This window comes from Panthera tigris, chromosome A2, assembly GCF_018350195.1.
Source record: "Panthera tigris isolate Pti1 chromosome A2, P.tigris_Pti1_mat1.1, whole genome shotgun sequence".
NCBI classification, from domain to species: Eukaryota; Metazoa; Chordata; class Mammalia; order Carnivora; family Felidae; genus Panthera; species Panthera tigris.
In genome coordinates, this window is record NC_056661.1 from 144,309,635 (window position 1) to 144,322,141 (window position 12,507).

Here is a 12,507-nt window from a genome sequence, read left to right on the forward strand (position 1 = left end):
ATGTTTTCTTTTTTAACTTTCGCTGGTAGAAGGTGAGTTAAGGTCTTGCTTTGGATAGTGTGAAGTATCAGAAACAAGAGAATATGACCAAGTGCTGCTGTTCACAATATATATCTCCCCACAAAAGTATACATCTTTTTTTTTTTTTTTTTTAAATTTTTTTTTCAACGTTTTTTATTTATTTTTGGCACAGAGAGAGACAGAGCATGAACGGGGGAGGGGCAGAGAGAGAGGGAAACACAGAATCGGAAACAGGCTCCAGGCTCTGAGCCATCAGCCCAGAGCCTGACGCGGGGCTCGAACTCACGGACCGCGAGATCGTGACCTGGCTGAAGTCGGACGCTTAGCCGACTGCGCCACCCAGGCGCCCCACAAAAGTATACATCTTAATCAATATGCTGAGTCCTGCCCTCCCCCAAAAAAGAGAAAGAAGGTGATTTTCCTTGAGTGAACATAAATAAATAAAAAATCCCTCACGTCTGGCAAATCTGAAAAGACACCCATGGAACTAAAGGTCTGCTGGAAAATTATTGTCTGTTAGGTTGGAACAAGGCAGAAGGCTTGAGCAGGGCTTCATGTAGAGCCTGCTGCTGCAAACAGACACCAAGCCTGGGAGCGGCTGTCCTGAGAGAGCCTTTGACTAGCATGTGTTCTTTCAGTGCCCACTTCAGGCAGCATCTGGTGATGCAGGAAGTGGGGCTAGTTTTAGTCAGTGGGGAAGTATTATCAGAAAGAAAAGAGCAAGGCCCTGGGCAGATGAGACTATCTTCAGGAGGGAACTGAGATGTCTTTCCTGGGACTCTTGAGAGTGAGCTTTGAGGAAAAGGCAGCCACGATCAGCTTACTTTCAGTTAAAACTTCACTTTTGAGCCAAGTGGAGAAAGTCAGAGTAAATCACAGGGTTATTGAATGATCAGAGGTGAAAGAATCTTTTTTTTTTTTTTTTAATGTTTTTATTTACTTGAGAGACAGAGCATGAGCAGGGGAGGGGCAGAGAGAGAGGGAGACACAAAATCTGAAGCAGGCTTCAGGCTCTGAGCTGTCAGCACAGAGCCTGATGCGGGGCTTGAACCACGAACTGTGAGATCATGACCTGAGCCGAAGTCGGATGCTTAACCGACTGAGTCACCCAGGCGCCCCAGAGGTGAAAGAATCTTAAAGATGATCTAGTTCAGCCTCTTACAAGAAGCAGGGAAATGATTTATGTACAGTCATACAGCCAAGGCCAAACCCATAATCCAGGTGTCCTAGTGTGTCTATTCCAATGCTGCTTCTACAAGGCCACTCCCCTACTCCCATACTTTTGTTTTATTTTGTTTTAACATGAGCTCTATGTCCAATGTGCGACTTGAACTCAGACCCCAAGATCAAGAGTCACATGCTCTACCAACTGAGCCAGTCAAGCACCCCCCATATTATATTTTGAGGTGCTAAGGAATGCAAGGCTTTTTATGCTAGCATATTAGAAATCAAGATAAAGGAAGCTCACAGTGGAGATATACTTAGTCTCTCCCATATGTTCTCTGTTTCCCTTGCTTCTTTAAAAAAATAAATAAATAAACATTTAAGAGTCCATTCCTCTGTTAGCCACACAAGATGGAACATCTGTAGAACCTATCTGTTTTGGGCAAGCTGACTAGCTGATGCACTAGAATGGAAACTCCCATAGAAGTTTCTCTTAGAAGGAAACAGATGGTTCTCCAGGGACTAGTTCGAAACACAATATTGAACATTTACTACAGAAAAGAGAACATTATTTTTAAATAATATTTCTAAAAAGTTTCTATGAAGCTTTTTGACCCTTAGTCTTATTTATTAGAATCTAGTATTAGATTCTAATACTCTCAAAGTTCCTGGAGGTTTGTTCCGCATTGGATGTATGCCTGTCTTGCTTGCTTCAGATTAATTTGGGAAAGCAGCAGAGGATAATTTTCCATTCTTCAGACAACAGCTCACTTCTACACATCATCTCCTACTCCTACTTTCTCCTATCAATTCGTAGACATGAATAATTTCCAAGATGTTAGTTTGGCCACCATGCATACTCATTGATTTATATAACTTCTGACACCAGTATATTTACAGTCCCCAAATCCAGAAGCACTCTTATTTTTGTCCCTGAAAGATGTTTCTGTGAGTAGATACCTGTTTCTAATCTGACATCCATCTGTTATCTCTGGTTGGGTGCTCACAAGCTATCAATAAACATGTTAAGAGAAACACCTGGTTAGAATTAACCATCTGCCATTTTTGCTTCCGTGCTGGAGAATCAAGCTATTTACTGCAATGGGGTTTGATAAAGGAGGGTGGGGTGATTAAAGAAATTCAATCATAATGAATATCAGATCCATCCAAAAATAGTTTGAAATCTACCAGAATAGGGGCGCCTGGCTGGTTCAGTTAATGGAGCATGTGACTCTTGATATTGGCATCATGAGTTCTAACCCCGTGTTGGGCAGAGAGCCTACTTAAAAAAAGAGAAAGAGAGAAAGAAATCTACCAGAATAAGTCCTAGCAGTTACAAATACAGCTTATATAAGTGCAAAGTATATGGAGGTAAAATTCTATCATCTCTTTTCTGATTCTAAAACAGAAAGTTACACAAGAAGGCTTGCTTGAGTGAAGTTCCTATGTTCGTGTATCCTCTTTCTAACCAATTCTTGCTCTAGGTACAAGTCTTCCAGGATTGGCAGCCGTGTGTTTTCAGATGAAGGGTATTTCATGCTTTGAGGCCTTAGTGTGTGAAGAGCAGAATGATGAGGAGGTAGCATTTCATAAGGAAGGCCTCACCTAAACTGACCAACTGTGACTTCCAGGTTTCTGTGGGAATGAAAGCCTTGTAGGTGTTGACATAATGGGGGGTGTGCCTTATTACAGGAAGCTGGAGACAACAACCAGTTCTGCTGGAGGAACCTCTTTTCCTGCATCAACCTTCTGAGGCTGCTCAATAAACTGACCAAATGGAAGCATTCCAGAACCATGGTGAGTGGGGCTTCAGATCATGGAGGTGTCTATCTGACTGAATTTTTTAAATTGTAAATATTTATGGACTTCCTGCTTTGTGAAATCTGTAGATAGGCACTAAATGCCACATAAGGTGAACACCTCCTAATTCTGGGCACTTATTCTATATGAGATAATTATTCACCAGTCTATTTCTTTATAAGGAGCTAAATATGGACCCTCCCCCAGAGCAGCTCTGGTTGGAAAGTTAGCATTGTTATTTGGATTATAATCACACATCCCAAATGATGCAAGTCTTAAGATTATTCATTGCAGCATGAATTATGAAAGATTGGAAATGACCTAAAGCTTATTAACACAGGACCAACTGGTTAAATAATGTTGGTACATCCTTATAATAAAATATTATATAACCATTAAAAAGAATGAGGCAGGAAAAAAGAACGAGACAATTCTACACTGATGTGTAATAATTTTCAAGATATATTGTTAAATAAAAAGCAAGGTATGGAACAATATGACAGGTTATGTAGCTAGCTGTTGTTTTTGTTAATAAAAATAATATATGTGTACAAAGAATTATGTATCCAGAAGATTCTTGAGAAATTGTAACAGTAGAAATGGGACGTGTGGCTGACAGAATTATTTTGCTCTTTATATCATGTACTTTGAATATTAGAAACTTTGAACTGTGACATATAAATGGAGTGATTCCTCTATATTCTTAAAGACTAAATGTAAAGAGAACCTGGACCATAGATTCCCAAAAGCTCCCTGGAGTATTGAGGCCAGCAGGCTTGGCTTAATTTGTGAGTTGGGGCGCCTGGGTGGCTCAGATGGTTAAATGTCCGACTTCGGCTCAGGGCATGATCTCGCAGTTCATGGGTTTGAGCCCCACATCAAGGTCTGTGCTGACAGCTCAGAGCCTGGAGCCTGCTTCAGATTCTGTGTCTCCCTCTCTGCTCTTTCCCCACTCATGCTCTGTCTCTCTCTCTCCATCCCAAAAATAAACATTAAAAAAAAAAGGATTGTCTGTGAGTTGGAGTTCCAAGAAACTTGAGATCCTTATCTGCCTCTCTTCACTCCCACCCTTCTTTAAATTGGTAGATGCTGGTGGTATTCAAATCAGCTCCAATCTTAAAGCGGGCCCTCAAGGTCAAACAGGCCATGCTGCAACTTTATGTTCTGAAGCTGCTAAAAATACAGACCAAGTACTTGGGGCGCCAGTGGAGAAAAAGCAACATGAAAACCATGTCAGCCATCTACCAGAAAGTACGCCACCGCATGAATGATGACTGGGCTTATGGGAATGGTGAGTATTCTTAGAGCTTTTGACCTCCAGGAGTTGCCCAGAATTTAAACAAAACTAAACAAATGTGTATCTGTACTCTTTTGGTATGAATTGTTACGTATTTTGGATGAGAAAATATGTGATTATAGTCAGGGGCTGATACAACAAACTTTAAGGTACTGCCCCAAATAGCATGTACCCTGGTCCCATATTAACTATAAAAATCCATATTATAGGGGTGTCTGGCTGGGTCAGTCAGTAGAGCATGCAACTAGTGATCTTGGGGTTATGAGTTCAAGCCCCATGTTGGGGGTAGAGTTTACTTTAAAAAATTCCATCTTATGAAACAAGTAAATTAAGAGATAATTACCCCTTTTTAAAACATTCCTTTAAATGACAGGTTTCTCCAAAAGATTTCTAAAATTAAAATAACCTTTTATTATTAAAAAGCAGTTAGAGTGACACCTGGCTGGCTTAGTCGGGAGAGCATGCAACTCTTGATTTCAGAGTTGTAGGTGTGAGCCCCATGTTGAATGTAGAGAGTACTTAAATAAATAAACTTTTTTTAAAAAACAGTTTGACCACACTGAGATACCACCTCACGCCGGTCAGAGTGGCTAAATGAACAAATCAGGAGACTATAGATGCTGGAGAGGATGTGGAGAAATGGGAACCCTCTTGCACTGTTGGTGGGAATGCAAACTGGTGCAGCCGCTCTGGAAAACGGTGTGGAGGTTCCTCAAAAAATTAAAGCTACCCTATGACCCAGTAATAGCACTGCTAGGAATTTGCCCAAGGGGTACAGGAGTGCTGATGCATAGGGGCACTTGTACCCCAATGTTTATAGCAGTACTTTCAACAATAGCCAAATTATGGAAAGAGCCTAAATGTCCATCAACTGATGAATGGATAAAGACGATGTGGTTTATATATACAATGGAATACTACTTGGCAATGAGAAAGAATGAAATCTGGCCATTTGTAGCAACGTGGATGGAACTGGAGAGTGTTATGCTAAGAGAAATAAGTCAGGCAGAGAAAGACAGATACCATATGTTTTCACTCATGTGGATCCTGAGAAACTCAACAGAAGACCAGGGGGTAGGGGAAGGGGGTTAGAAAAGTTACAGAGAGGGAAGGAGGCAAAACATAAGAGACTGTTAAATACTGAGATCAAACTGAGGGTTGATGGGGAGTGGGGGAGAGGGGAAAGTGGGCGATGGGCATTGAGGGCACCTGTTGGGATGAGCACTGGGTGTTGTATGGAAACCAATTTGACAATAAATTACATACATACATACATACATACATACATACATAAATAACAAAAAGCAGTTTGAAAGTACAAGTCAGAAAACTTTACTATATCACAATATTTATGCCCTATTTGTACCACCCAAAGATTGACACTGTTAACATCTTATTAGATATTCTTCCAGGTCTTTTTTTTTTTTTTTTACATACACACACACACACACACACACACACACACACACACACACACACATTTTACTCAAGTGAAAGCAATTTATACATGCTGTTTTATCATCTTTTTTCAGTTAACATTATCTACATCTTTCCATATCAGTATATTTTCATTTTATCCAATAAGTCCAATTTCAGAATTCTTCCTTTGCCCCAAAATATTATTTAAAGTTATTTTTTCCAAGTTATAATTTAACCCAGGGCCACAAATTCCATCTGGTTGTTCTATCTTTTTATTTGTTAAATTTAGCCGTGTTTTGTTTTCAGGGTTTTTTTCCCATAATGCTGACTAATTGAAGAACTAGGCCAGTTGTCCTGCAGAATATCCACCTTCTGGTTTTATTTCTTGCTTCTTTGTGTCATCATTTACCTTATCTATCTGTCTCTGGTATCATCTGTAAACTGAAAGTTAGGTCTGAAGTTTCAATGGATTCAGTTTAAAGCTTTTAAGCCATAATATATTCTAGGTAACATTGGGAACTGCATATTCTCTCATGTTAGGAGACAGTATAACATCTGGTTTACTATCAAGATATGATAGATTGACTAGAGTTTGGAAGAATTTATTTTGGAGAGCTTTTTCATTATATTGACATTCACTGTAGTGGGATTTGACCATTATTTGCCTAATTGTATTTAAGAGTTTTTGGTAAGATGACTATGACTTATATTTGCTGAGATTTGTAACCTGTCTGAATTTTAGAGAATGCTGCAGTAAAGAACCCAGAGAACTAAGGGAAATATATGATTAGTGGATAACAAGCCAGGATACAACTTCTATGAGACATAAAACACAATTAACTATTTAAATTTTTGTAGATTTTTAAAACACGAAAATGTTTTATCCTGCAAATGCCATGTCTGTTGTTGCTGCCATCACGAGCCCAAACCCAATCTGTACTTCCTTTAAAGATAAACCATTAAGGGATGCCTGGCTGGCTCAGTCAGTAGAGTGTGCAGCTCTTGATCTTGAGGTTGTGTAAGTTCAAGCCCTACATTGGGTTTAGAGATTACTTAAAAAATAAAATCTTAAAAAAAAGAAAAAAGATAAGCCATTGAATGTGGGACATAAGAGATCTGAAAAAGATGTATCTCTAGCCCTGAAATAAGTGTCTGAGTGGGATAAATAGAGATAGCAGATTATCTGTTTTCTATTTTTATCTTCATGGACGCTTTCACCTCATAATTTTAACAGAAGCTGGCACATACATTTATCATATGCTGGCAGAGGTCGCAGGGAATCAGTAAAGTCTTCAATAATTGGTCCGTTCTGATTCTCCTTGTTGTACCCCTTTCCTGCCTCTTTCCATTCCTTGAGAGCTGGTGATTCCGTTCAAATGGGAAACTCTCATCCCCCTAGGAAAGCTCCGTAAAAGGAACTGAATTGCTATTTTGGAAAATATAATACATATAACTGATAAGAAAGTAAAATAATGAAAAGGAAGTACAGTTAAAAAAAAAAAAAAGTCCACCTCTCTCAGGGGCCTTATTTCCTTCTCAGTGGTAATCACTGTTACCAGTTTCTAGACTCTCCTTCCAAAGATAGTCTCTGCATGTACAAGAGTATTTTTTATTTTATTTTATTTTATTTTATTTTATTTTATTTTTAATTTTTTAATGTTTATTTTATTTTTGAGAGAAAGAGACAGAGCATGAGTGGAGGAGGAGCAGAGAGAGAGGGAGACACAGAATCCTAACCAGGCTCCAGGCTCTGAGCTGCCAGCGCAGGGCTCGAACCCACAAACCGTGAGATCATGACCTGAGCTGAAGTTGGACGCTTAACCGACTGAACCACCCAGGCGCCCCCCCAAGAGTATTTTTTAAACCAAAGTGGCAGAATGTTATATACTTACTTTGTACAATGCCTGCCCCCCATAAAAAGGGAATTCTGAGCAGTTTCATTGTTCTTATTCCATAGACCATGCTCTGTGATAAGAGAAGCAGTGTCCTGAGTTGTATACATGTTTTTCTTCCTCTCTTCCTAACACAGACATCGATGCCAGGCCATGGGACTTCCAAGCAGAAGAATGCACTTTGAGGGCCAACATTGAGGCTTTTAACAGCCGCCGGTATGACAAACCCCAGGACTCTGAATTTTCACCTGTGGATAACTGCTTGCAGAGTGTGCTGGGGCAGAGGTTGGATCTGCCTGAGGATTTCCACTATTCATATGAGCTCTGGCTGGAGAGAGAGGTGTTTTCACAGCCCATCTGTTGGGAGGAGCTGCTCCAGAATCACTGACTGAGCTCTTAAAAAGCATATGATAGATGGGGGTTGGCTCCAATAAATGGTGCTCTGCCTACCCTGCCCATTTGGCCTTTGTTTCCAGCCCTGGGAGTGTTTGTCTAGGGGAGAGCTGGCCTAGCCCAAGGACATCCAGTGTAGTGCAGGGCCATTCTAGGGGCTTTGGGCCTGGAGATAGTGCAAGGGTAGGATCCTGAGTCACAACAAATTGGTCAACCTGCCCTGGGGTGAGTTGGGTGCCCAGGTAGCCTTGAAAATCTGCTGGATCAGTCCTGGACAGGCTCTTTTGTGGGACCGCTCCCTGCTTTAGTGTTGCCTAGAACCAGCCTAGCCTTTGCTGGCCCCAAGAATGAGAATAAGTTTATTATGGTATTTGACTCATGATATTCATCATAGGTAATGGGAGGTGCAAGTCATGAAATAGGGAGAACATTTCCTTCTTGCTCACGCTGGATTCCAAGGACTTATGAGAGGTTTGGCAAAACCAACTTTGAAATTAAGTCTGTATTTTAAATTTAAAATTTTGACACCTCTTTCTAAAATTATTATCTCAAAGATGATTTTAGAGCACCTGCACCTTCTTTGTGGAGGACGATGATTTACTATTACCTAAGTACTGCATGTTATAGTAAGGCATATTGAGTAAAGTGTTTTTTCTCTACTCCCAAAGAGATCTATGTTGAATCTGGAAATTATCTTTTTGTGTATTCCTGTATAGTGCATGGAGTGCTCTGCCACAGCCAATATGAAATAGGCCTCCTCTAAGGAAGTATCATCTTTTTCTGAAACTACTTCAGTCTTCAAATGATGGAGTACACTGTAGAAAATTATCCTTTTCATCCAATTCACTTTTTAAATGACAAGTAACTACAGGAGGTTTTATTTATTGAGATGGCATGTCCATTTGTGCTCGTGATCGATTTATTTTTTAATTGAATAGAATAGCAAGAGCATCACAGCTTACCATTTTTCATCTCCTATGTTGATTAATGATTTTTTTCCCTTTTTACTGCTAGTGGTTCCAAAGTGTCATGTGGAGATTTAGCAATACTGTTTCTATCTAAAAGTATTGCACATTTCTTTGAAAATATAGGGGTTGATGCACCAACCTCTTTAAACTTCTTTTACAGCAAAATCACATACTTCTCAACAGAAACAAGGTTTTTAGAAAAGCTCCTGATTCAATCAGGATCATTTTATTTCTCTTCTGTCCCCACAGTTATGTTATCTATATTTTCACGCTTTTTTATTTTAAATGCCCTCCCTACTGATACAGACACTACTGAATCTTTTTTATGATAGCACCAGGCCACTTAAATTGCACTGGAGGTCTAGTAAAAATATGATTATTTACTCTGTCAACCACAGTCTCATTTGGAAGTCATGATACAGTTACCAATGATATCCAAAGGAACTAAACCAGAATTCTAACCAAAACTTGGATTTCGCCTCTTTGTGCTGTAGGGTAGCAGCTTTCTGTTTTTATGGAAAGGTCATGAAGAATGTTTAAGTAATGGATGACACTTCTTAAAACAATTTGTAAAGTTTACCTAAATAGGACAGCTGTCCTTACTGCAATCAAAATAATTTACTGAGCATATCATATATGAACCTTATTAATCTATTTTAGTGTGGTTCAACTGAAAAGACAATTTTCAAGGAAAGAGCAGTCATCAATCTATTTCTCTTAAAGCCATATAGTATTTAATTTGTGTCAAGAACAAATAAGTTGCCCTTTTAAAAATATGCACATGAATGCTTTCTGAGGCATGTAAGTATGCTAAGCTTTAACATTTCATACTTTTTTTTACAAATCTTCTCTAAGGGAAGATTAATTCTCAGTGCAGATGGAGAAACTGAGACACCAAGAAAAGTGATTAGTTTCCAATCACAACATTTTTTTCGCTGACTTGCTGGGATAGCATTCAGGGTATTGATAGCCAGCCCCATATGTTAAACTGATTTGAATCTTCTAATCTGAGAACCCTTGTGTGTGGTTAGGAATAAATTCAGATTAACTAGCCTCTAATGGTGATTACTGTTACTACTTAGAAGAACATTATTTGAGTGATTTATAGAGGATTTTTATTTGTGAGTATTTCAGTAAAGTTGTGTTAATTGTTGTTAACATTGTTTATCTACTAAAGCACTTTAATAAAAAGAAATTGAACTGGAGTTAAAAATTGGTCTTTAATTCTTCAAGACAAAAGAACCTTAAATGGATATATGAAAGGAATAATACATAAAGAGGATGAACATATAAAATCTTGTGTAGTATTCCCTGGGGGTAGACTAATACAAACAACTGCAAAATCTCAGTGACTTATGACAGACCCTTATTTCTTGTTCCTGGGTCTAAGGATCAGCTGCAGCTCTGCTTGACTCTTCTCATCCTGGCAGGAAGCTGGCATGGAATAGCTCCTACCTGGGAGTACTGTTCTCATGCTAAAGGGCAGGAGCAAGCACCAAACCATACTATGCAAGGACCTGGAGGGTGCCTAAAGCTTGTGCTTGGATGTGGCATAAGTCAAGTTGCTCACATTCCACTGGCAAAAAACAATTCACATGGACAAGCCTAACATTGGGCCAGAGAAGTATATTCTACCTACAAGAAGGCAGTTGCAACCAGACATATGGGTAGATAGTCACAGCAGCTTCTCAGTGGGCTCTTGAGATCGGTGGTAGGGCTTTCTTAGAGATTCTTGAGAATTTCAACAGCGTTCCAGTGAGCATTTGAAACCACCCATTTCAATGCTTTATGCTGATATTTTCAGTTGTGACTTTCTTGACGTTTTGTGTCCGTAGTTCCCCCCGTTCTTCCACCTACCAATAATCTTTGTTATATAAAGACAGTTCTCTAAATGAGTGTTTTGATGGTTTCTGTTTCTCCCACATGTAGTTGTGGTGAGTTTCAATTCTTTCCTTGAGGCCTTAAAATGACCCACATTTATGATAAAACTAGCTGAGACTAAAAATGCAGCTATGGTTCTGGACCAAAACTGACGTTCATACAACAGTCAGACTCATGACCTTGATCTCATCAATACTATTAATTTTTTAAAATTTATTTTGAGAGAGAGAGAGCGCATGCACAAGCGCACAAGTCAGGGAGGGGCAGAGAGAGCCTGGCTCTACACTGTCAGTGTGGAACGCAGTGCATGGCTTGAACCCATGAACCATGAGATCATGACCTGAGCTGAACCAAGAGTTGAACGCTTAACAGCTGGCCCACCCAGGTGCCCCTCAATGCTATTATTGATGAGATAAGTAACCACCTTAACATTCAGGCCAGGTCAAGTATGAATTTTGCAACACTTTGGCGCTCTGAGAAGCTAGGTGCTAAGTGTGTTTAGGGTGATTTGCAGAGGCAAAGAAAGTCCTGTCACTGTTCCAGAAACACTGGGCATGGCCAATTAATATCTGCTCTACCTTTAATTCCAAGCCAAACTTTTCTGTAATGGTATGATAAAATGTTTTGTGTAATAAAAATGTTTTGCAAAATATTATAGAATTTATAAACAACTTGTATGAAAATTCCAGTAGGTTTTAGAGCAGCTACTACTCTTCTTACATGTATTTAATACTAATACATATTTTATAATGCATATTTTATATGATGCTTTTTAACATGAGAGACCTCAAAAATACATTTTAGAGTAAAAATGTCTACAGCATGATTTTATTATCTGTACATAAAGGAAATTTTTTGTCTGCCTTTGGGCCTCTTGTTTTCCCATTTTCTGTCAACCAAAAAAAAAAAAAAAAAAAGAATATAGTAATAGTGAAGAAAATTAACTCCCTAATCTCACCACTCAACAATGAGCTATTTATATGGTGGCAGTATGCAAATACTTTTGGAAATGTTGGCATGGGGAAGTCCTAATTGGTGATTTTGGGAAAACATAGGAGTTACCTTATTTTACTTGTTTTTTCCAACTAATGAGTTTTCAGTAGGCTTGTATTCCTTCAGAAGTCCTGGTGTGGAATGTTGATAGAAGGTAAGTCCTGAGTACCTTATATCTCCAGACACCTTTTCCAAGTGAATGCATTTTCTAAATGTTTGACTATTCTAATATTATCCTTAAAATGTTAAGCCTCAATATTTGGAAAATTTTCTATGGAAATGTATTCTTTTTTTTTTTAATGTTTATTTATTTTTGAGATAGAGACAGTGAGAGCAGAGGAGGGGCAGAGAGAGAGGGAAACAGAGTTCGAAGCAGGTTCCATGCTCTGAACTGTCAGCACAGAGCCCGTTGCAGGGCTCGAACTCACACACCATGAGATAACCTGAGCTGAAGTCAGATGCTTAACCGATTGAGCCACCCAAGCGCCCCTGGAAATGTATTCTTAAGTTGAAAGGGATCAGAGATCATCTAGGACAATGTCCATCCAATGCAAGAATTTTGATTGGTATCCCCTATGCATTTCACGTTTATCTAGTCTCAATATTTTCACAAACAGGAATCTCACTACGTCATGGTTTCAGTAGTAATAACTGAAATGTCTACAACAGAATTAACTAC

At 39.1% G+C, this 12,507-nt stretch overlaps 1 protein-coding gene across 6 annotated transcripts in view; it reads left to right on the forward strand.

The window, feature by feature from the left end:
• Positions 1-8,042, forward strand: part of STRIP2 (striatin interacting protein 2) — a 46,496-nt gene extending 38,454 nt beyond the window's left edge. For 3 of the 6 annotated variants that reach the window (XM_042972017.1, XM_042972029.1, XM_042972024.1), the window contains 3 exons: positions 2,878-2,982; positions 4,072-4,276; positions 7,731-8,042. In XM_042972017.1, coding sequence (XP_042827951.1) covers positions 2,878-2,982; positions 4,072-4,276; positions 7,731-7,981 — 561 coding nt within the window. In that variant the 3' untranslated portion in view covers positions 7,982-8,042. Of the gene's footprint in view, positions 1-2,877; positions 2,983-4,071; positions 4,277-7,730 lie in introns of those variants that run through there. The other 3 variants (XM_042972036.1, XM_042972041.1, XM_042972049.1) reach the window with 3 other exon arrangements.
• The last annotated feature ends 4,465 nt before the right edge of the window (positions 8,043-12,507 follow it).